Source organism: Lithobates pipiens, unplaced genomic scaffold (assembly GCF_037356315.1).
Source record: "Lithobates pipiens isolate NorthernLeopardFrog02 unplaced genomic scaffold, aLitPip1_a1.2 Scaffold_22, whole genome shotgun sequence".
In the NCBI taxonomy this organism is placed as follows: domain Eukaryota; kingdom Metazoa; phylum Chordata; class Amphibia; order Anura; family Ranidae; genus Lithobates; species Lithobates pipiens.
The window spans coordinates 287738836-287763910 of NW_027507784.1; the positions used below are offsets into that span (position 1 = coordinate 287738836).

At 44.1% G+C, this 25075-nt stretch overlaps 1 protein-coding gene across 4 annotated transcripts; it reads left to right on the top strand.

Annotated features, from left to right (window-relative positions):
* Window positions 1-20841, top strand: KDM8 (lysine demethylase 8). Of its 4 annotated transcripts, none has more exons than XM_077449139.1 (9): window positions 1-85; window positions 2167-2713; window positions 5863-5948; window positions 6127-6287; window positions 9737-9869; window positions 13084-13128; window positions 15991-16140; window positions 20420-20512; window positions 20624-20841. In XM_077449139.1, the coding sequence occupies exons 2-9, from the start codon at window positions 2275-2277 to the stop codon at window positions 20786-20788; spliced, it is 1272 nt and encodes a 423-aa protein (XP_077305265.1). In that variant the 5' UTR covers window positions 1-85; window positions 2167-2274; the 3' UTR covers window positions 20789-20841. The 4 variants fall into 4 exon arrangements, with proteins under 4 accessions (XP_077305265.1, XP_077305266.1, XP_077305264.1 ...); XM_077449140.1 differs by having other exon boundaries at window positions 17-99; XM_077449138.1 differs by lacking the exon at window positions 1-85 and adding an exon at window positions 158-304.
* Window positions 20842-25075: the final 4234 nt, after the last annotated feature.

A 25075-nucleotide genomic window follows, 5' to 3' on the forward strand; every position in this document is an offset into this window, starting at 1 on the left:
CTTCCCTTCCACAAGTCCCAGTCTACTGGCGGAAGTAAATTTCCTGCAGCTCGGTCACATGTGACAGCGGGGCTCTGTTTGGGCTGTACGTGTACGGGGGTCAGGATATATTTTCTACAATAAAGTTTAATGAATGGTGGTAGCGGGAGTTTAATGAGTGTGACACTTGTTTCATGATATTGTGAAACAAAGCCGCATGTTACACCACAGCTATCTCCAGTAAGGCACACGCTGAGCTCAGCAGCCAATAGGAGTGGGGGGTGTGGTCACATGGTGAGACTGGCGCCCTGTGAGAAGTGTGAAGGTATATGCTGGAGTATTATGGAGGAATAGGATGGAGAGACTAGTGTGCTGTATGGAGGTGAAGAGTGGAGGAGTAGGGTGGCGTGTGGAGGAGTAAGATGGAGTGTGGAGGAGTAAGATGGAGTGTGGAGGAGTAGGAGTAGGAGTAGGATGGAGAGTGGAGTGTGGAGGAGTTGGGTGGCGTGTGGAGGAGTAGGATGTAGGGTGGCGTGTGGGGGTGGAGGAGTAGGAATGGAGAGTGGAGGTGTAGGGTGGCGTGTGGAGGAGTAGGGTGGCGTAGGATGGCGTGTGGAGGAGTAGGGTGGAGGTGGAGACTGGAGGAGTAGGGTGGCGTGTGGAGGAGTAGGGTGGAGGTGGAGACTGGAGGAGTAGGGTGGCGTGTGGAGGAGTAGGGTGGCGTGTGGAGGAGTAGGGTGGCGAGTGGAGGAGTAGGGTGGCGAGTGGAGGAGTAGGGTGGAGAGTGGAGGAGTAGGGTGGAGGTGGAGAGTGGAGGAGTAGGGTGGCGTGTGGAGGAGTAGGGTGGCGTGTGGAGGAGTAGGGTGGCGTGTGGAGGAGTAGGGTGGCGTGTGGAGGAGTAGGGTGGCGAGTGGAGGAGTAGGGTGGCGAGTGGAGGAGTAGGGTGGCGAGTGGAGGAGTAGGGTGGCGAGTGGAGGAGTAGGGTGGCGAGTGGAGGAGTAGGGTGGAGAGTGGAGGAGTAGGGTGGAGAGTGGAGGAGTAGGGTGGAGAGTGGAGGAGTAGGGTGGAGAGTGGAGGAGTAGGGTGGTGCGTGGAGGTGTAGGGTGGCGAGCGGAGGAGTAGGATGCAGAGACTAGCGCTCTGTGACAGAAGAAGAGGTGTAGGATGGAGTGTGGAGGTGTAGTCTAAATTGGCAACCTCTATATTAGAGGTGCACGATTAATTGTTAGGAACCGTTATCACGATTTTGACAAAGTATTTCCCAATTCTTTCTATGCAGAGAATTCTCTATGCTCTGTTAAAACTGACAGCCATCAGAAGAAAGAGAGAAAAAAAAAACTGGGCAGGCTGCCAAGAATCACAACATTCTTTAGCAGTGGAACCTAAGTATAAACATTGTAACAATTTGTTCTTTAGATAAAAGGCATACACTTTGGTGTGTAAATGAGACAAGTTTAACCACTTAAACACTAAACCTTTTTCTGATGTGTTGGTTTCAAGTTAAAATCATTATTTTATTTTTTGTTTGCTAGAAAATTACTTAGAACCCCAAAACGTTATATATATTTTTTGGTAGAGACCCTAGAAAATAAAATGGTAGTTGTTACAATATTTTATGTCACACTGTATTTGCGCAGCAGTCCTTCAAATGTAATTTCTCTTATATTCACCGACCGACGCAGCTCCTCTCTTAGCCGTTGGGTTGTTATGCCTTATTACTAGGCGATAACAACCCAACGGCTAAGAGAGGAGCTGTGTCGGTCGGTGAGTTACAGAGAAAAGGATTTTACTGTGAGTACAAAAAAATCCAATTTTTTTGGGAAAAAAATTACACTTTGATGAATTAAAAAATAAAAACTAACCAGTAAAGTTAGCCCAATTTTTTTTGTATAATGTGAAAGATTTTACGCCGCGAGAATCGTGATCTTTTTACTCTAGGCAAAAAAATCGTGATTCTCATTTTGGCCAGAATCATACAGTTCTACTCCATATTTTTTTTTTTTCCAGCACAGGTGTTTAACATGGAGCAAGGCTTTCTGGAAATCTATATGAATTATAGCTAAGCAGATATTCTTAAGGCTGTCATAGATCAGGCTGCTGATGGGCTTCTTTTGCAAAGCAAATATAATAGCAGCTGATTTGATCATTTGAACAGCTTTTTATATTTTCTTTATCTTTTCTTTATAGGCAATCTGGAATGGAAGGCCCCAGTTTCCATGTAGACAAGTATAGCATCATCTGTCTGTTCCTATTGGATGCAGTGAAGTAGTGAGGAGAGAACCCAGCAGCCTGGTGATGCAGAGCTTATTGTGGCCTCGGGTAAAGGCCGTGCTTCCCAAATGCCTAGAGGAATTCCCTGCAGATGTTGGCCCAGAGGTGGATACACCTATAGCCCATTGTGTGAAGGAGGCCGCTGCCTGTGTTTATAATGGTGACCTGTCACAGTGCAGGCAGCTGGGGGAACTTATTATGGATTTCAGCTGGGAGAAACTGAATGGATGTAACTGGAGGGATGTTTCCCGGGACTGGAGGACTGCCTATTCCTATGGCTGCCTGTTTAAGGTAGTGGGCATATGTGGCTGTGCAGAGCTAACGGAGAGGGCAGAGGAGGAGGCCCTGCTGGTATGTGACATGGCGCTGCTTCTGGGAGCTGAGATCATCAACAATGTGATCAACAGAATTATCACTGAGCTGAGAATAGCACACCGCTCTGAAGACTCGCAGGCAAGAACAGGTATCCCATCTGATGCTAGTATTGATTTTGGAAAGGCGCAGTTTTCTCAGCGCCATTCACCTGCTAAAATCCATTACAAGAGAGGTATCTGATCGTAAATGATCACCTTGTAAAACAACCCATTTGGTTTAAGGCTAGGTTCACAATGGTGTGATGCGGGAACCACAGCAATTCCGGTTCCTGAATCGCAGGCAGTTCGCACTGCTCCCTGCGTACTGCTGTGAGTGTCACTATAAAGTTAATGACACCCCCCCAAATCGGTTTGCAGAACGCAGTGCGAACTGTGAAATCATATGAATTTGGATCACATGGGTCTGAACACCCATGTGATCCAATCGCATTCGCACCAAAATGGTGCAGGAAGGACCCTTTTTTTTTGTGCGCATTGCAATTTCAGTCATACAAACTGTATGGCTGAATTTGCATCATGCAGACATCGCATGTAATGTGCATAGCAATGCAGTGTGAATCACATGCGATGTCTGGCATCGCATAGGTGTGAGCCCTAAAATAGAAATGAGAGGCAAAACATTTTTGGTATCGCTATTTAAAAAAAAAAAAGTTATAAATACTTTTTTTTTCCTTTTTATTTATAAGTGATAACATTCCCTCAGTTCTCAGCTGAGCTGGGGGAGGAGAATCAACAGCACATTGCTCTTCCCAGTGAATGGCTGTGCAGGGGAGGGGTAGGGTTGTCAGGACAAGGAAAGCAGACTGAGTTCCCTGCATAGCTAGAGAACCAACTACAGTATTCTCCTGCGTGTGGTCAGTTTTTAATAGGAAAGCAGAGGGACTGGCAGGTACACCAGGGATTTCACACAAAGCAAGCAATACAAGAGCCGGATACTTTTTCAGACAAGTACATTGTACAGCAGATACATATCAGGAAAATGAAATCCTGGGCTTACAAACACTTTAAAGCGGAGGTCCACCCTAAAGTGGAGCTTCCGCTCATTGGAACCCTCCCCCCTCCGGCGCCACAATTGGCACCTTTCAGGGGGGAGGGGGGTGCAGGTACCTGTACAGTACAGGTATTTGCACCCACTTCCGGCTTAGATTCTGCAGAAGCTACGCCCCTTTCCGCAGAATCTACATCCCTTTCCGAAGGTCCCCCGCTGCCTGCTGGGAAACACACGGATCCCAGAGACAGCGGGGACCATCCTTATTGCGCAGCGCGACTCGCGCATGCGCAGTAGGGAACCGGGAAATGAAGCCGCAAGGCTCCACTTCCTGATTCCCATACCCAAGATGGCGGCGGCAGCACCCGAGAGACGATCGAGAGATCGGCTTCGGGTGCCGACATCGCGGACGCGCTGGGCGGGTAAGTGTCATTATTTTAAAAGTCAGCAGCTGCAGTATTTGTAGCTGCTGGCTTTAAAAAAAAAAAACGCGGACTCCCGCTTTAAGTTTTATAGAGAATACCGCAGGACAAGTGAGACGACTGTGTGTTTAAGAGGCAGGGCAGGGCCAAGGGTGGGGACCCTGGGCAAGTGTTTGCTGCAGGAGTCGCCAAAGATAAAAAAAAAAAAAAAACTCTTGGACCTTTTTTTCAAAATTTTTGGTCTTTTTGGTTTAGCAAAAAATAAAAAAAAAAAGTGGTGATTAAATACCACCAAAAGAAAGCTTTACTTTTGTGACAATAATACAAATTTAAGTTCAGTGTTGCATGAGCGAGTAATTGTAAAAGTGTGAAATCGTGAAAGCTAAAAACTGGCCTGGGCAGGAAGGGGGTGAAAATTAAAACCTCTGGATGTAGAAAATGCGTGTTCGATCCATTGTAAATGGATCCTTTCTTGAAATGTAGGACATTTAAAGCAGAACTGCACAAAAAGCTTATTGCTACTAGAAAATGTATATTTGCATCTTGGATAGAGGGGTGTATATATGTGTATGTGTGTGTGTGTGTGTGTGTATATATATATATATATATATATATATATATATATATATATATATATATATATATATATATATATATATATATATATAAAATTAATGCACAACTGAGATCTGTATTCTTGTGCTACCTCGTATGTAAGCCCTGCTCTCTAGCAATACCTTTTTATTACTGCTGTGTTCCTGATATATTATTATATCCTCATAGTGTGTTCCGTGAGCCACGTTCTCATGGTGTAGTTGCACTAAATTTCAGTGTAAACTCTGTTATATTTGACTTTATTAACTTCTAATCTACAATACCCGTGCACTTTCACCCCCTTCCTGCCAAGCCCAGCTTTCAGCGCTGTCACACTTTGCATGGCAATTTTGCAGTCATGCAACACTGTATCCATGTGAAATTTTTGTATTTTTATTTTTTTCCCACACAAATGGAGCTTTCTTTTGGTGGTATTTAAAGAGGAGGTAAACTTCCTTTTACTGACTTTTACCTAGGGCTGGGGAAAAAATCGATTTGAATCGAGTTGAGAGGTCAAATCTATTCCAATTTTCAGCAAATCGTTTTTTTTTTAGATTTTATTTTAATTTTATTTTTTTTCACCAGGATCGGCGCTGAGACGCGCCGGTCCTGGTGAAAAAAAAAAATAAAATCAAAAAAATCGTTTTGCTGAAAATCTGCCCAAAAAAGTCAAACCTTCTCTTTCTTGAATTTTGTTGGCAAAGATGAGACCAGGCGTGTTCAAACCTGCTTGAGCTATCCGCCTGAAAGCAGAAAGCCAACCTAACGCTGGGTACGCAGTACAGCCCAGCGAGTTGCACAAAAAAAACAAAAATACAGCCAGGTTGGAGCCGCTGTACTAACCACATGACATTAGTACATCAATCTCCCCCGCTGAGCTGTTGTGTTCCGAGGAGAACCGGGACACTCCAATCAGCATGCTCATCCAACAGAAGCCAACATACACACGGGCCAAATGTCAGCTGTTTTTTTTTTTTTTTGAACTGGAAAATGTTTTCCGACATTCAGCCCATGTGTACCCGGGCTTAGATGGGGGAGGGATTCTCCACCTCACTGCCGCACATAAAAAAGGTTTGGCTGTTTTGGGTTGCAGCAGATTTAAAGGGAATCTATAGTGGCTTGGGGATCTTTTTTTCCCTACTTGTTAGGTTTGGTGTATGCCATCCAATATTTTGTAACATGCTCCAAATGTCCACAATAAAATGAATTTTCTTTTGTTTTGGCTGTCATCTAGGTCACCTGCCTAGGAGCCATAAGAGACCAATAGATAATGAAGGGAAAGAAAAGGAAGTCGAACCAGAAAATGGCAAAATCCCAGAGGTATAGTATATTCAACACCTCCTCTATTTCATACTTTGATTCCATTCAGAGCTTCTTGTTTCACTGTTGTGGTTCATATCTTTTCATTTCTAATTACAAAAAAACATGTATGTGCACAGGTTATGTGAGATTTACACTGAAGTTTTGGTAACCTATAAATATTATTTTTTACATACAGAAACTTCCTCGCCCACTCAATCCCATTCTGGATGTTGGTAACGCTATTCCAACATTAAACTGCCCCTCCCTTGAGCATTTCAGGAAGAACTTCCTTATTACACAGAAGCCTGTGATCTTAGAAGGAGTCATTGATCACTGGCCATGCATGAAAAAGTGGAGGTAAGTTCCTAAAGCCTCGTACACATGATGAGAATAGCAGACGAATGATCGTCCGTTTTTATTTATTTTGTTTTTTGCATGCTAGTCTCATTGAAAATTAAGAGGTTACGAAATTATCGTACAACAGAATACAACTTTGAACGAGATGTGTTGTAATGTGTTCTGTCGTCTGAGCATACGTGGTCTTGGTCTGTTGCTAGGGGGTCCCTCGTAATCTGCTGCCTCTTCCTCTCCAAGGCACCTGACATAATTTCCCTTGGTGCCCGTGCTCGCTAGTGCCCCTGGGAGATGTCTGTCATTATTTCCTGGTGATTAGTAGTGTTTAGCCCTAGTGTAAGCTATGTTTAATATTTTCAGCGTTGAGGAGCAGGGCCGCCAGCGTATTTATCCAGTGACTAGCTGATTGTTAAGGAGCGGGCTGGGAAGCAGGCCGCTGTGTCCTTAAAGCAGAGCTCCACCCAAAAAGGGAAGTTCTGACAGGTACCTGTTCCCACTTCCCTCTCCCTCCCCGCAATCTTCTGTGACCTGCGACATGTTCCAGGAGATTGCCTGTCCATTGAGGAGGTGCAGTGCGACTTGCGCATGCTCAGTGCGTACCTGACTGTGAAGCCGCAAGCTGTCACAGCCGGGTGCCTACACTTGTAATGTCGGCTCCGGGGAGAGGCAAGGGAGAGAAGCAAGGGTTTGGGTAGCTGCATCGCTGGGTCCGGGGACAGGTGAGTGTGTTTATTAAAAGTCGGCAGCTACATAACGCCTAATATTCAGTCACCCCCTCTAATTGTGGCAACTCTTCACGCATTTGAAAGGGCCTGTAAAGCCCACGCGCTCTCAGCCAAAGACTGCGTGATCACTCCTATCAAGGGTAACCCAGACTTTCTTCCAGGTATGAATAATGCCGTGTACACACAACTGGACTTTTTGACGGACTTGGTCCGACGGACAATCCAATGGACTTTGCAGGTGAGGTCCACCGGACTTTCAAACAAACGGACTTGGCCACACAAGATCACTCCAAAAGTCTGACGGATTTGAACGTGATGATGTAGAATAAGGAAGTTCATAGCCAGTAGCCAATGGCTGCGCTAGTGCCAGTTTTAGTCCGTCGGACTAGCACACAGACGACCCGATTTTTCGACCGGACTCGAGTCTTTTGAAACATGTTTTATTTCTAGGTCCGCCAGACTTGGGAAGAAAAAGTCCACAGGAGCCCACACACGATCAAATTGTACAACGGATTCCAGTCCGTCAAAGTCCGGTCGTGTGTATGCAGCATTAGGCCTACTTATCAGCTGAATGGCCCTACGAAGAGATGAAAGCGAAACATTTTTTTTTCCATAGGCAGTTTCCTCCGCCAGGGAGAGCTTGCAGCACTATCTATGACCAAGTCCTTCCCTTTTTGGGCCTTTCTGCAATTAAAACATTATCTCGATAACTCAGCAAACAGAGAAAGCTTCACAAAAGCCCCTAATGCCTTTGAATCGCTGTGTTCTAGCTCATCTCCCCAGAATTATGTGATTTCAGTACTTTATGCCTCAATGTTTGGGAACCTTACACTTCTTTGCGCTCAGAGCATGCATTTTGGGAGACCATGCTGGACAGAGTGATAGAAGAAGCTAGCTGAGATCGCATTCACTTGTATATCAACAATGGTTCAATAAATGTGAGGAAAAATTAAAACGCGGTGGTACAAGACACCGGAATTGCTTCATAAATTTGTCCCGACAGTCTCAGATCGGTGGTGGACATGCGGACACGACTTCTCTGCACATGGTGGACGTGCCCACTGATTGAGCCATAGTGGCGTAAGGTGCATGACGCAACGACACTCATTTTCCCACTCCCACTGGAGTTCTCACCAGCGCAGTACCACCTTCATCTTTCCAAAATACCCCGGAAAAGATGCTATAAGTCGGTGGCTATGCATATGATTAACATTGCTAGGCTTTGCTTACCGGTCCATTGGAGGTCCAAATCGACCCCTTCAATGAAAGAATGGGCATCAATCATATTGCAGCAATGGAGGAGCTGATATATACCACCCAGGATCTCCAGTTTCTCGAATATATGGGAAACCTGGTGTAAATATCGAAACTCTCAAAGGTATCGAGAGCCTATAGAAGACAATCTCTAACTGGTGTTCTATGGTTCTTATTCTCTTTGTAGATACAATTTTAAAGCATTGGGGGTTTTTATACTACATATATCGCCATCAGAAGTAGATGGAGAGGGTAACTGATTCTGGGGTAATGGGCTGACTTAGTAGTCGGCTCCTTCTCCCATTCTTCTCACGGTAGGCGGAACAAACAGAAATCGGGTTAAGACATTTTTCAGAGGCCCTGAATTTTTAATAACTCTGACATCTCTATAGGCATCTGAAATGCCTTACACAAACATGGCAATGCACCGATATCTCGAGGAGCACTTTGTATTTTCATGTTAGGAATATGAATTGTATTTTATACAGGGAGCCCCTCATTGGCTCCGTCGTTGGTATGTACCTATGGTCTGTACTCCAGTTGGTGCCATGTCCTTTTTATATTGATATTTCTGTATTGTCTGTTAAAATCTTTAATACAATCTTTACGAAAAAAACAGCTAATTTTTAAATTTTTTTTGTAGCTACTGACTTTTTTTAATAAACACAAAAACGACTGGAACTCCACTTTAACAGATGAGTCATCAGGGTTCTGCCCTGTAGTACAATTACAGTGTATATTACTACTGACCACTGTATTAGCCCTTGACCAAATTTTCAAACTTGCTGGAAATATTTTCCGACAAACTGGTCCGACAAAGTGCCATGCATGCTCAGATCAAGTTCCTACATCAAAGCTATTGGCTACTAGCCTGAACGTAGTCCCATCGTAATGATATTATGTCATCACGTTCTGAAAGATCGGATTTTTCAACAACTTTGTCCGACTATGTGTATGCAACAGTTTCAGACAAGATCCGACGGACAAAATCCGACGGATTTGATTGTCGAAATGTCCGACCGTGTGTACAAGGGCATAGTTTCACTGGAGATGTCAGTGTCTGTTAGTGGCCACAAAGTGTCAGTTAGTGTCAGATTGTTTGCCGCACTATCACAGTCCCACTAGAATTTGCTGATCACCATTATTACTAGTATAAATAAAAATCCCAGTATCTAAACCATAGCATGACTGCACAATTAAAAGTATTGCATTGCTGAATATCAAAAAGTTGCCTGGTCATGTAGGGGATAAAATGTTCCAGAGCTCAAGTGGTTAAACGCCTTTTTTTTTTTTCTTTTTTTTTTTTCACCCAAAGATGGGTGTTTATCAATCTGAACACCTTTCCTTTGCCTTAATTGATATATATTGGCCTGATAGTTCCCAATAAAGATTTAGCTAAGTTTGTCTGTAAAGCAGTGTGTGGTGAACCAGTCCTAATAGCAGATTTCCAACAATGCATTTGTTTTAAAACAGCGTGGAGTACATACAAGAAGTTGCTGGATGCCGTACTGTACCTGTGGAGCTGGGATCCAGATACACTGATGCAGAATGGTCTCAAAAGCTGATGACTGTGAATGAGTTTATTAATAGATACATACTGGATCAGGTATGTAATACTACTTGAGCACCGTTGGTTTCTACAGTTTAATGTCTGCATGGAGATAATCAAAAGCTTAGTGTGCCCCAAACCTATATTTCTGTTATACATAGAAGATGACAAATCTACTAGCAAATACCTATCTCCTGGAGACTTGGCGACATTTCATCAGCAGAGTACCTTTTTCCATTCAAATATGTATTTAATGATTTATGTTTAAAGAAGCCTCAATTGGGAATTGAGGTGGGGATGGAGAGCAAGGAAGTCCACCAGGAAGAATCCAGGGGGTGATTCCGCCAATCAACTTCTGTCAGGGAGTTGTTTGAATATGTTTACAGTAATTATTTCTAGCACCCATAAATCATTCTTGATGACTTAAAGTATGGGTATTCTTAGCTGAAAAGCCCTTTTAAACTCAACTCGAACGTTAGTTCATTTTTTCATCCTTTAAATGTAACTGGACCTTTTGTGGTAGTATTGATTACCCCCAGCCCCACCCGTCCCATATGCTGCAAGGTATTGGCTGTATAGCTTGTTGACATCTGCTTGTCAAAATCTTGCTGGTTGGGCCCAAGCATGAGCTCTGCACTCTACATTTCTTCCTGTAGAGTGCTCACACTCCGGTACCTGTACTATCTCTCTATAGGATTAGATATATAGAAGCGCTGCTTGTATTGAAACCTTTGTGACAGTATAGGTGTACTTTTAACTGAACTTTCCTTGCAGCAAACATGCTTTGCCTTAGGGCCAGTTCACACCAGATGCAGTTCCGTTTTTTTTCTGCACCAATTCAGTCAGTTTCTGCACAAGAAACTGACCAGAAACTGACAGCATGATGTGACCTAGAGCCATTGGAATACATGTAAAACACTGTGCATGCATTTTTAGTGCAGAAAAAAAGCGCACGGAAATGCGTCTGGTGTGAACTGGCCCTAAAAGATTAAGGCCAGCCTTACGTTTTGGTCTTGCACAGTTGTACAGGCTTCTCTACTATTCTGAAATTACTGATTTCATAGCACACTGGGAGCTTCTCACAGTGAGCATTAGAAGCTGCAGCAGGTTAGATAAAACTCACCTCATTGCTTGACTTGAGGAGGTCCTTCATCATTAAAGTGGTTTTAAACTCTATTCAACCACTTTTACCTACAGGTAAGCCTATATTAAGGCTTACCTGTAGGTGCTGCTCACTTTAGAAATGCCATGATCGTGCCATTTCTAAAGGGATCATGCCGTGACTGGCAGCTCCCGCGCACATACGCGGGAGTGATATTACCCGACTCTGGCAAGTCACAGAGCCGGAGTCTGTGGCCTCGAAAGGAAGAGGGGTGATAATGGACACTTCCAGCCAGTGGGGACAGCGGTGACATCGCAGGCTTCATTTTCAACTTTGTTTCCACCTCAGCTTTTCTGCACCTTGTGGACAATTTTGCTCACTGGTTTTCAGTTCTTTCTATAATGGAGGGTCAGCATCACACAGGGGTATTTCAGTTGCCTAGGGTAGCCTGCACACAGACGCCAACTACTCCAGACTGACACCTGCCCACAATAGCATTTAGTTTGTATAATTCTTACCATGCGACAACCAAACTGCTTTCTTCAGGGCTGAGGATGCATGAGAGGAGTACTAAGGCAGGATGCTTTAAAGCTTTCAGAAAATTTGTACAGCATCCTGCTGGCCCCTCACATAAAGCATGATCTCCCTGCATTGCATAGAAAGAGAAGCACAGAGAGGTAGTGATGACATCTCTACAACTAAAAGAAGGTCAATGAACATAGGTTTTTTATTTAAAAAATATATTGGCATATTGATGAGGGGACAGGAAGGAGCATAGTAGGAACAATATAATCAGATAGGACTTCAGCTTTTACTGCATTTATGTTTCAGCTTACCTGCCATTGGCTTCTCTTCTCCATTCAGGCATGGAGGTTGTGCATCAGGCCCCCATATGTTTAAAATGCCCTTGTTGCCTGTAATCTCTGAATGTGTAGGCAAGGTTTTTGCAACCACAGGCTAATCTACCCGATAGAACACTTGTTTGGGTAACATAGATTTTACCCTCACCATAGGGATATTTTCTCTCCGATCCTGGTGTGGCAAAATATCTCCAGTAGTGCCAGAGACAGTAAAAAAAAAAAATACACCTTGCCTGTACCACATTGTATAACTACTGGAAAAACTACCCTGGCTGGAGCTCCACTTTAATTCTGTCAGGTATGTTGTCTGAAAAACAGTGGTGGGTTAGCCTGAGATAGAAAGAAGTGACATAAAATCCTATAGCTAGATTTGGCAGCCTTGCCAAGAAACACATTTAAGACTGTCCCTGACTATTGGTGCAATATGTTGCATTAGTGCCGGTTCACACCAGTGCGTGGTGAAAGATCAAATGTGATTTGCACAGCACTGCAGTGTAAAGCACATGAGATGAGATTTCTGCCATACAGAAAGTTTTTTTTGGTTTGCATCAGAATCCGATTCATGTCCAAACTGTCAGTTCACAATGCTGTATATATTCGCAGTGGAATCACATGGTTCCCACATCGCACAAGTGTGAACCGAGCCTTAAAGTGGTTCTAAAGTCAAACGTGTGTTTTTTTTTTTTTTTTTTTGTTTATTTTACCTTATCACGTTCTCTCCAATGCTGTCTCTGCTGCACCATTGCTTCTGTCACTTCCTGATCTCATAGGAGACACTAAGGGCAGTGGCCATGGGCTCTTTCTGTTGTCAAACTGGTGAGGTGGGAGCAGGGGCATAGCCTACTTATGTTGTGTGTGTCTGCAGATGCACATAGCCCAACTCGAGTGCATGTGCACAGGTGCCTCCATAGCACCTAGGTTGCTAAGGAGGCACCTGGAAGAAGGAGGAGCAGACAGCACCAGTGGGGGGCTGGCAGTAGAGGAGGTACAGTAAGTGACCTCTGTGCAATATCATTGCACAGAGCAGGTACGTTTAACATCTTGTCTTTTTTATAAAAAAGAATTAATAACCTGTTCTATCACTTTAAGCTTAGATTAAGTTGCAGTGGATGAGCTTTATGATTTTAGTATAACTACAAAGTTTGTTGGATGAAATTAGAAGACCAGTACCTGACTAGTAGCCTGAAAGATTCCCTTCAATCATATCAACAGGTCCAGGAATGAACTTAGCAATGTGGTTTGTTCTCATCTTGATTTATACTGTAACACTTTTTTTTTTTTGACTATTTTCTTTTTGATTTTTTTATAGCCAGCTCGCATAGGATATCTGGCCCAACATCAGCTGTTTGATCAGGTAACAAGAGATTTCAGCGTTGAGTCTCATGATTTGGAACATTTAATCCAAACTGAATTGTATTGTGTTTAATAATATGTAATGGGGTAAATATTTTAACAAGAATTAGACAATGAGCAGAGACAACTGATGTAAACCGTCAGGTATTTTGAAGTGAACTTAAAGGATAAGTTAACTTAAAAAAAAAAATATATATATGCAGTGTTTTTTACAGGTAAAAAAATGAATTTTTTTTTTTTTTGTACTAGAAGCCTGTAAAGCATTCCACCAGCGATCAGCAGATCGCTGATGCCATGCAGGCCTCCTGCACACTGTCGGTGTATCTGTTTACCAGTACATCCTCTACGGATAAGCCAATACTCCCTGACCGGAAGACTCAATGAACTATCTCCTGGCTCCACAGCGCCGTGGTAATTAATTGAGAACTAAAAGCTGACACCTGTTAAGGATGTCGGGGCTTGTAGTTCATTCAGACACACATAGCTGTGTGTCTGAATAACATGGCCAAGTGTGCGGACCCCCGGCATGGCCGTGCTGTTTTCAAACAGTTACAGCTAGTACCAGGAACTTATCCCAGCGGGCAATGGCTGCAGCATTGGGAATCCCAAAGGTGAACTTCTCCTTTAACTTGGCTAAACATTTCGAAGGTACCGGAAGTTGTAACCTGAAGACAACTTATGGTGGCAGTAAAGTAGCTGTTTTAGTCTTTAACCAGTTCCCGACTGGCTCACTTACTTTTACTGCTGCAGAATGGCTCTCCTGGGCGAAATCCTGTACGGGTACGGCTTTGCCCAGGAAAGCCGCCAGAGGCGTGCGCTGCACAGCAGGAGACACGATACGCATGGCCGGTATGTGCGATTGCATGCACGAGAGCCAGCACAGGGATTTGTGTGTGTGTGTGTGTGTGTGTGTAAACACACAAATCCCCATGCTGTCAGGGGAGAGGAGATGGATTGTGTGTTCCTACTAAGTAGGAACAACGATATGTATCCTCCCCTAGTCAGTCCTATCCCCATACAGTTAGAACACGCTGAGGGACCACACATTTAACCCCTTGATTGCCTCCTAGTGTTAAACCCTTCCCTGTCAGTGACATTTACACAGTAATTGGTGCATATTTATAGCACTGATCACTGTATAAATGTTACTCGTCCAAAAAATATGTCAGAAGTGTCCGTTCTGTCTATTGCAATACCGCTAAAAATCGCAGATCACCACCACAAAATGTTAGCGCTTCTAGTGACTACACCACAGCTGCCTTGTCTAAGGTTGCTGGGTTGGTTTTGTCTGGCTGGAGCCACCAAATAGCGGTGACTAGCTAGGTAGCCAGAAAACATTTTTACAGATCCGGACAGGCGCACCAATGTGGACCAACTGTACCTAGGGGACTGGGAGCCCCATATAAAAGAGGCAAGGAGGCGATGCAGTCAGGTGAAAAAGGATTTGGGAATCCATTGTGGGGAGTTGCGAAAGAGGTAGGTAAATTTGGGCAGGATTTTCATTTTTATCAAACTTTTATACGCCCCCCAACAATGAGTGGCAGTGATTCCCATGCCTTCAACCGCAGACAGACCTCCTGGACCAATGGGTATAAATTGAGGGCTATAAAGTCTGTAGCCTGTCTGGAGACCACCACCCCAAGATATCTGAAGCTCTCAACCCATTATAAGGGAATATCAGGAGGAGCATTGGAGCGGGCTGCAGGGTCTATTTGTAACAGAAGGGATTTCGCCCAATTGACTTTTGAGGCCTGTGACTTCAGAAAATGAGTTGAGGACCTGTAGGGCCCCCCTAAGTGAGGAGTCTGCATCATTGAGGAAAAGATTGAGGTAATCCGCATACAGGGCTACCCTCTCCTCCAGCCATCCAATACACAATCCCTTGACATGTAGGGAGGTGCGAAGGGCCTCCACAATTGGTTCCATCGCAATGGCAAATAGTGCCGGAGAGAGAGGGCAACCCTGCCGAGTGCCTCTGAACAGTGGGAAGGACTGTGACAGGCCCCCCCCCCCCCCCCCAGCTTAATGGCCAAGGTTGGGTCCCGGTAGAGGACCTGTAACCATTTAATGAAAATCAGGGGCAATCCCATTCTGCGGAGGACCTCCCAGAGAAAAGGCCACTCGCCAGTGTCAAAGGCCTTTTGTATGTCCAGGGAGGTGACCACCCTGGTTCCCTCGTTCAGGTTTTGTGCGTGTATGTTGGTGAATAGACCACATGTTAACTTGAAATTTTCTAAATAAACCTTTTCACACTGCTATACATCTTTTCTAGAAAATATTGCATAAAAACAGGGATTTTTTTGTTCATATACATTGCAATTTGACTTTTTAATAGTGTATACCCAGCCTAGTGTGCTTCTGTGCACAGGCCCTTTGCTAACAGGTTACATATCTCACGGCTGTGTTAAGGGGCTGCTGTCAGACCAGAGGTTGTGACAGGGCCTCTTTAAATGTCAATCGGAAGAATAAAGCTGTCAGTAAATGTCCAGAATTCTCTAAGAGCCCTGACCGGTCAATACACTATCAATGTAGCACACTTTTTGAAAAATGCACACATCAATTCATTCCCTGCATCTATTATCTTTTGTACCACCACCCCCTCCCTTTTATAATGTAAGCTCTACAAGCAGAGCCCTCCTGTCCCTTCTGTATTGAACTGTATTGTAATTGTGCTGTCCTCCCTCTACATTGTAAAGCGATGCGTAAACTGTTAGCGCTATATAAATTGTGAATAATAATATATGTGGTTTGGATTCTGGAATAGAAATTAGGAAAATAAATACAGTGTAGTGTGCAAGGTGTTGGTATTTGTGTTGTCGCAGCAAACATTTACACTGATCTCTTGTGTTTCCATTATTGGAAGATACATGAACTGAAAGAGGATATTGGAGTTCCTGAATATTGTTGCCTCGGTGATGGAGATGAAGATGACATCACTATTAATGCTTGGTTTGGACCAGCTGGAACAGTGTCACCTCTTCATCAAGACCCTCAGCAGAATTTCCTAGCTCAGGTCAGTGCCAACATATCCATCAATTGCTGGAACCTGCTGAATCAGCTGAAATTTGAGTTTGGCCAGCTTAGGGCTAATTTTTATCCTTGCATCATACCAGCTGCTCATTTTTATCTGTTTGATAATCTTCCCTACTATAAATTGTCTACTGTAACTAATCAGGTATACCTTCCAGCATTTATACAGTACATACATATGACTGCATACAGATGGCTATTTGTATGACCCTGGTTGTCTGTCTAACATTTTACCATAAAACTTTAGGGATGCACCGATATATTAGCAGCTGAAAATAGGGTTAATGGCGTTTTGCGTACTGATAATGGCATGCTGCGTTCTGTTGACTTCAATGCAAAATGACGTCCCATTTGCTTCAATGCAAAAAATGCTCCCTTTTGACTTCAATGAAAAAACGCCCAGCTCATTACTTATATTTTATTATTTTTTTTTTATATTTTTTATTTTTTTTAACTGTCGATTTTTGGGTTTCGGCCAAGTGCATCCTAAATTTTTGGTTTCAGCGCTAGAATTTTTACATTTCAGTGCACTACTAGAAAGCATACATTAAATATGTTTTCTGCTTGCACAGCCACTTACAGCAGAACTGTGCGCATTTTATACCAGTCTGTAAGCTGACAGGCTCTTATCACAGAGACATGCAATATCTATACTGCAGTAAATACATCTACCTGACTATTCGCAGTCTTCTGTGGAATATAAACAGAGCAGCACATGCTCGGCTTACATCACCGGCATGGTTACTGTGTGCCGGAAGGACTGACTCCTGTGCATGCACATCCTGCACCAGCCAATGGAGATGCTCAAAGACTTACACCCAGGGAAAAGATGCTGGTGAGGGACCTGGCCTGTAAAAAAGGAGGTATGTTTCGTTCTGCTTTCAGGTTAACTAAAGTCCCATTTTTGAAAATCTGAGAGCAGACAGGCTCCTTATTGCAGAAAATACATGCAACGTCTCTTCTGCAATAAAAAGTTTACGTTTACGTTTCAGCACATTGCCTGTGTTTCCGGATGACTGCAATCCTGTGCATGTGCAGGAGAGGCCTCATCCTGTGCCAGCCAAAAAGGAACGACTGCAGACGGCACCCAGAAGAAGCAGGGTAGAAGATGTTGGCGAGTGACTTCTGACCATTGCAAGTAGGTAAGTATTGAGGCATTTAGTTCTTCTGCTTTTAGTACAACACTTGGTTCTCTAATAAAAAGCATCACCAGTTTCCCCAAACACTATTTCTTCAGTGTTTGTTTAATATTGTAAAACATGTTGAGGGATTGAACGATCGGATACTTTTGTGAGAATATTACATTTTATTTTCCCCAAAACACATTCTTTTACTTTTATTTTTTTATAAGTTCTTTTTTTATTGAGTTTTTCATAAGCGTATACACTGCCCCATGCGGGCCAAACATTACCCACACAGGGGCACATTCCTTCTGCATCAACAGGCCACCGCAAGGCACATCCAATAACAAACAACAGTCTACCTCTGAGGCAGCAACATGCCTCAACATAGCAGAGCAACACAACTTAACCATACCTATCTAGACCCCAGTATAGGGAGAGGGTAGCTCAGGAGATTCTGTGCACAAATATAAAATTACAGGATAATATGACATAAGAGTATTTGGGTCAGTCTATCCGCATACTAACATCACATTTTTAACCTAGGGATTGTCTACTGCAGCAGTTGCCGTAGTGTCATCGTCTAACCAGCAGGACCACACCCTCTCAAATTTTTGCGGGCAACCCCTGCCTGAGTAGGTGGCTTTATATAGGGGCAAACTGGCGTTCACCAGGTTTTTCCAGAACTTGAGGGGGGGGGGGGGTCGATTGTTTCCAGTGCATAGCGATGGCCTTGCGTGCATAATACAATAACAGGGACATGTGTATCTTCTGAGCTCTAAGGATCGGCAGTTGTTCCACAAGCCCCAGCAGACAATATTTAGGATCATAAGGGATACTAGTCTTAGTAATCTGAACTATCGCCTGGAGCACCTCCCTCCAATAATGTACAACCGCCGGGCAGGCCCAGAAAATGTGAAAGAAGTCTCCTGGCTGATAGGAGCAGCGCCAGCACGCCAGGGAATGCGCCGGCGACATCTGGTGCAGTCTGTGGGGTGTGTAGTGAGCTCTGTGTATAATTTTGTATTGGACCAGTTTGTCTCTGGCTGAGATCAGAGGGGAGAATGGAAAATCCCAAATCTCCCTCCAGTCATCCAGCCCCGATATGTCCTCCACCCATTTCCTGCGGAGGGAGGACAGGTCAGGGAGAGCAGCAATCAGCAGAGACCCATATATCTGAGACATAGGTTTCTCCAAGCCTTTCACCCTAAGGGTGGATTCAAGCTCAGAATATTCCAAGACAACTGGTTGACCCAAAAACTGACACCTATAAGCATGCGCGATTTGGAGATATCTGAAATGGGCCTGTGCCGGTATATTAAATTTGGTAAGCATCACAGGAAAGGGAGTGAGTTCCCCGTCGGTGACAACATGCTCAAGAGTCAGTACTTTGTATTTAGCCCAGGCCTGTGGATCCGGGATGGTACTGAACTGTGAAAGGTCAGGGCTCAGCCACAGGGGGGTGTGAGGAGACCAGGAGTTTGGTAGGTGTGCCCTCAGTGCCTCTCCCACCCTCCACGCCCTCATGCTGGTGCGCATAGAGGGGGTGAGGCAGTGAGGTGTTTTTGGCCCCTGAATATCAACCCCTTCAAAGCCTCCAGAGACCCCACTATAGCCGCCTCCAGCACCGTTGCAGAGTTGGTCAGATCGGGCTGCAACCACCAATGGGCGGTTACAAGCTGGGTGGCCAAGAAATATTTGTGACAATCAGGGAGAGCCAAACCCCCACTGCCCACAGGCCTGGTGAGAGTGGTGTATTTGAATCTAGGGGTACTTTTCCCCCAGATAAAGGAGAGGAAGAGTTGCCTAAGGGAGTCAAAAAAGGTTTTATTAAACCACTGAGGGGAGTTCCTAAATATGTACGTAAGCTTGGGGAGGACCTTCATTTTTAAAAGGTTAATGTGTCCAATGAGGGATAGGGGAAGATTACCCCACGCCCACAGTTTGGATTTGATCCCTATCAGGACAGGTTCAAGATTGAGCCGGACAAAGTCCCGGCTTTCTCTTGATACAATAATAACCTAAATAGGTAAATTTATCAACCCACTGAAGCGAGGTAGAGGAGGGTGAGGTCCTGGCCCCCTCGTCCACCGGGAAAAGCTGAGACTTATGCCAATTCACCCTCAACCCGGTGAAGGCGGAGAAGGCGTCCATGACCCCCAGCGCACCCCGCAGAGAGCCACCAGGATCATTTAGAAAAAGTAATAGATCATCTGCATAGAGAGTCACTTTCTCCTCCAACCATCCCACTCGAAGACCCTGGACCTTGGCCGAGCTCCTAAACATTCTTTACTTTATGGGATAATCCGCCAATGTATATTAGATCACAGGGGTACAATAAACCATATTGTTTACATATATAGTGTTTCACAGTTTTATACACTATATGATCTAGTCTAGATGGGAGTACATTCATTCTTGTGTAAACCAGCATTTGTAGATATTGGAGAGCTTCGGTCTGTTATGGTGTTTATGGCTCTTCACATACAATTTAGGATTCATACGGTCCCGGAGTTGAAAACCGAAATGGCTTCATCCCCATGTGTGTCAATATTCTTCAGGATTCTTGGCAAGTTAAAGTGTATATAAAGCATAACAATGAAAGACGAAAATATTTGAAAGTGTTTTGTTATATCTGTTGATAAGTGCAAGAAAAAGAACTGTTGATCTTGCCAGAAATTTAGAGCTCTTCTGTTCACTCTGCCAGCCCTCACAGTTCTTTTCCACTTATATTGGACAAGCATAATTCCTTCCTATGTGGTGAGGATGGGGAAAGGAGGAGATTTTGTAGTTTAGCAAAAGAGAACTTGGCAGGGCTGACACCAATCCTTTCATTTCAGTCAGGGAAAATGAGGTGTACTGCATAAGTTGTTGGGTTTTTTTGTTTTGTTTTTCTTTTGGCCTATATACACATTAAATGAAGTTCTGAAATATGAACATACATAAACAATGTATCCTGTAATGATGTCAGATGGTACAGCATGACATGTATGTTTTATTAGCTGTGTGTATTTAGCTATTTGGAGCCATAGACTTTCCAGCCCAACATTTTGAATGAAGATTTGCTTATGCTTCAAAAATGCACACTTATGTGCTGCTTTTTAAATGATTATGTATTAGACCTGAATCTTGTGTCTTTAGATTGTAGGAAGAAAGTTTATCCGCTTGTACTCTGTGAGTGAGACAGAACACCTTTACCCATTTGATGGTACCCTCCTTCACAACACCAGCCAGGTAAGTCCTCTCTCTTCTCTATAACGTGAGGTGAGTCCTCCTCTCTCTACTCTATATGTCTGATGTGATATTAAAATTTTGGGCTGACAGTTGCTTTTTTTCCTTTAAAAGGTTGATATAGAAAATCCAGACCTGGAAAAGTTTCCTATGTTTAAACAAGCTATCTATCAAGAGTGCACCCTGAATCCTGGACAGATCTTATTCATCCCAATGAAATGGTGGCATTATGTCCGAGCTCTAGATATCAGCTTTTCTGTCAGTTTTTGGTGGTCTTGATGTTGGAGATTTTGAATTTTAGTAGTCATAAACTTGCAAAGACTTTTATCAAATGGGATTGTCACTTTTTGGAAACTTTCTGTTCTCTTCAATTTTACATCATTGTTAAGTCTTGATTGCAAAAATTATTTTAAAACTGAATACCCTTTTAAATGGAATCTAGGATGAAAAAATGTGTGTGTGTGTGTGTGTGTGTGTGTGTGTATGTATGTATGTATGTGTGTGTATATATGTATATGTATGTATATATATATATATATATGTGCACACAGTAACTCGCAAAAGTGAGTACACCCCTCACATTTTTGTAAATATTTTATTATATCTTTTCATGTGACAACACTGAAGAAATGGCACTTTGCTACAATGTAAAGTAGGAGTATACAGCTTGTATAACAGTGTAAATTTGCTGTCCCCTCAAAATAAATCAACACGCAGCCATGTCTAAACCGCTGGCAACAAAAGTGAATACACCCCTAAGTAAAAATTGTTCAAATGGCGCCCAAAGTGTCAATATTTTGTGCGCCCACCATTATTGTCCAGCATTGTCTTAACCCTCTTGAGCATGGGTTTGACCATTGACCAAAGCTTTACAGGTTGCCACTGGAGTCCTCTTCCACTCCTCCATGACCACATCGTGGAGCTGGTGGATGTTAGAGACCTTGTGCTCCTCCACCTTCCATTTGAGGATGCCACACAGATGCTCATTAGGGTTTAGGTCCGTAGACATGTTTGGTCAGGCTATCACCTTTACCCTCAGCTTCTTTAGCAAGGCAGTGGTCGAGGTATGTTTGGGGTCGTTATGTTGGAATACTGCCCTGTGGCCCAGTTTCCGAAGGGAGGGGATCATGCTCTGCTTCAGTATATCATAGTACATGTTGGCATTCATGGTTCCCTCTGTGAACTGTAGCTCCCCAGTGCCAACAGCACTCATGCAGCCCCAGACCATGACACTCCCACCAGCATGCTTGACTGTAGGCAAGACACACACACTTGTCTTTGTACTCCTCACCTGGTTTCTGCCACACACGCCTGACACCATCTGAACCAAATAAGTTTATCTTGGTCTCATCAGACCACAGGACATGGTTCCAGTAATCGATTTCCTTAGTCTGCTTGTCTTCAACTGTTTGCAGGCTTTCTTGTGCATCATCTTTAGAAGAGGCTTTCTTCTGGGATGACAGCCATGCAGACCAATTTGATGCAACGTGCGGTGTATGATCCTAGCACTGACAGGCTGACCCCCACCCCTTCAACCTCTGCATCAATTCTGGCAGCACTTATACATCTATTTCCCAAAGACAACCTCTGGGTATGACGCTGAGGTTGTGCACTTAACTTCTTTGTTCGACCATGGCGAGGCCTGTTTTGAGTGGAACCTGTCCTGTTAAAGCACTGTATGGTCTTGGCCACCATGCTGCAGCTCAGTTTCAGGGTCTTGGCAATCTTCTTATAGAGTAGGCCATCTTTATGTAGAGCAACAATTCTTTTTTTCACATCCTCAGAGTTCTTTGCCATGACGTGCCATGTTGAATTTCCAGTGGCCAGTATGAGAGAGTGAAAGCGATAACACAAAATTAAACACACCTGCTCCAAATTCACACCTGGGATCTTGTAACACTAACGAGTCACATGACACTGGGGAGGGAAAATTTATAATTATGCCCAATTTTGACATTTTCACTTAGGGGTGTACTCACTTTTGTTGCCAGCGGTTTAGATATTAATGGCTGTGTGAGTTATTTTGAGGGGACAGCAAATTTACACTGTTATACAAGCTGTACACTCACTACTTTACATTGTAGCAAAGTGTAATTTCTTCAGTGTTGCCACATGAAAAGATAAAATATTTACAAAAATGTGAGGGATGTACTCACTTTTGTGAGAGGAACTGTGTGTGTGTGTGTGTGTGTGTGTGTGTGTGTGTATATATATATATATAATATCTTTTTTTTTTTTTCCTTTAAAAAAAAAAAAAAAGTGTTAAATATTATGAAGTTCGGTTGTACGTTGCTTATGTATACTTATCCTTCAATGTGGGCTATAATGGGATTAGAGTACACCTAGAGGGTAAGTGGCCATACAGATGCAGGAGGGCAAACGTTGAGTGCATTGACAAAGGACACAGAGCAAGGCTGGATTTATACTTTAGTGATCCATTGCGGTGTGGTAAATTACATGTTCACATGCATTGTATTAATGCAGCCTCTGTTAACGCACAACAATGGATCAAAAAACATACCCGCCTTATTTTAGCGATGCAGCACACCCCGACAACACATGAAATATGAGTGTTGAAGTGAACTTTTCCAGTGTAATGTTCAGGACAACACTGTGTGTTTGGCTTGCAGTTGTGGTATAACATCTGTACATTGAAACTAAAATGATAAGAGCCAACTTCTTTAATTGTACCAATTGTAATACAACATACACTATTGTCCAGCATGAAAAGTCAGCTGTCCATTTACACCCAACTACCCTCTGATCTAATCAGCCTAGATGGAAGGGGACGTACCCCCTTCCTTTTTATTTTAAAGGACCTGATTGGACCAGCGGTAGGCTGGTGTAAATGAACACAAGTCCTTTTACACTCGTCAGTCCTTAGGGGTGAATGGACTGATAGGATCCTTCATGTGAAAGGGGTATTAGGGTATCCTCCAAACATGTTATTTAAAGAATTTATGTGTTTTTCAGTTTTTCTCTCAAAGCCGCATTAAAAGACCCTCTATCCTTCATATGGTATTTAAACTTTACTTTTAAATACATAGATAAGGACAGGTGATCTTTATGGAGACATCAGGATCCGTTAGGCCCCTAATTCCTTCTGTTGCTGCAGGACACAAATTTGCGTTCTGAAGTTTACCAAGCTGCTGTCCCCAGGTTTCTGAGGCCTTGAACCTAGAAGTGCTCAGAGCTAAGCGCTCCCAGGTTCTAGGCAGAAGAGTTTACCCACTGATGTTTCCATCTTGAACTTGCCTGCCGAGATCCTGGGCACGAGTGATCACATGGCTTTACATCTGCCAAAGTCACTTCTGCTAACATATAAAACTCTGCCATTTTTATGTTTAGCAAAAGGGATTCTGGTGGCTGTTAAGCCACAAAGTTATTTCTGCAGGCCCACATTTACATTTACCCTGAATGCGATCCGACTAAGGACAAGCAAGTCAGTGTCAGCATGCTTTCAGGGGAAATTGCCTGCACTTGGGATGAGTCTTAGCCATAGAGATGTGATCTTCTATCAACAGCCGGCTGGTTGACAGGCTGGTTCACAGGCTGGTTCACTTATCCTTGTAGTCTCCCCAGTCCGGCCATCGAACGTGTGCAGGTCGCAGCTACGGCTCGGCAGGCCATGACATACCTCAGCTTCAGAGGTGGTCGTGAGCTTTTATGCTCCGGAGCATACATCTGACCCGGCTACTCATGTCTGCGTCACAGTGACCCGGGCCAGTAGACTTCCCTGTACTGATCCGGAGTTGGCTACAATGGAATGTCTCCCAGCTCTTCAGGACTGGTAAGTACAGCTCTCCCTGTCTCGGCAGGTTTGAGCAGCTGGGCATTCCCTGGGAGGTCAATTTGGGGGGCCCCCTCACCCCCCTCTCTTCTCTCCCCTGTACCTAACTCCCCTCCCTTCCCCCCCTCACGGGGGGGGGGGGCTGTACATGTACTGAGCGGTGTGTTTGTGTGCCCTGGGCTCTCACCTGGGTTCTGGCGTGTGCTGGGGTGCCTGGGTCCTGAGTGCTTTAATCCCGAAGGGTGCCTGTGAGGTTTGCCCCTGTGTTGGTGCAGTGCTGTGTCTGCCACATGTTTTCTTTCGGCCACTCATGGCGCTGGCTGGCGGCCATTTTCAGTGTGGGCAAGGGACAGCATGCTTCTGGGCTTCAGGCGGCCATTTTCCTGGTGATTCCCTATTCAGAAAACTTGCGGACATTTTCTTGAAGCCGCACCACGTTTTTTTTTGGGCTCTAGCAGCAGCTCCTGTACCCTCAGCTTCCTGTTTTGTCATCACAGAGCGCTGGGAGGCTTTCTGTGTATTCTGGACATTTGTTTCAGATCGCTCAGCGATCGTTCACTGATCGTGCTGATGGACTGCCACAGACACAGCTTTGGTCCCTCTGCATCTGGGAGCGCTAGGGATCTACAGGCACTGCTGTAAAAAAAAGCGCATAACTCCTCAGGGCGGGTTAGAACCCCTCAGTCAGCAGCAACAAGGAGGGTGGGACTGTCACTGTCCTAAGTCCCCTTCGGGTGGCAGACAGGGTAGGGTCAGCATGGCTTCAGAAACTGGTG

What these genes read in the sequence shown, in the direction of transcription:
- KDM8 (XM_077449139.1), top strand. Translation starts at nt 2,275, where the DNA reads ATGCAGAGCTTATTGTGGCCTCGGGTAAAGGCCGTGCTTCCCAAATGC. An exon ending in AAAATGGCAAAATCCCAGAG is followed by an intron (nt 5,949 to 6,126) that starts GTATAGTATATT and finishes TTTTACATACAG; the next exon opens with AAACTTCCTCGCCCACTCAA. An exon ending in ATAGATACATACTGGATCAG is followed by an intron (nt 9,870 to 13,083) that starts GTATGTAATACT and finishes ATTTTTTTATAG; the next exon opens with CCAGCTCGCATAGGATATCT.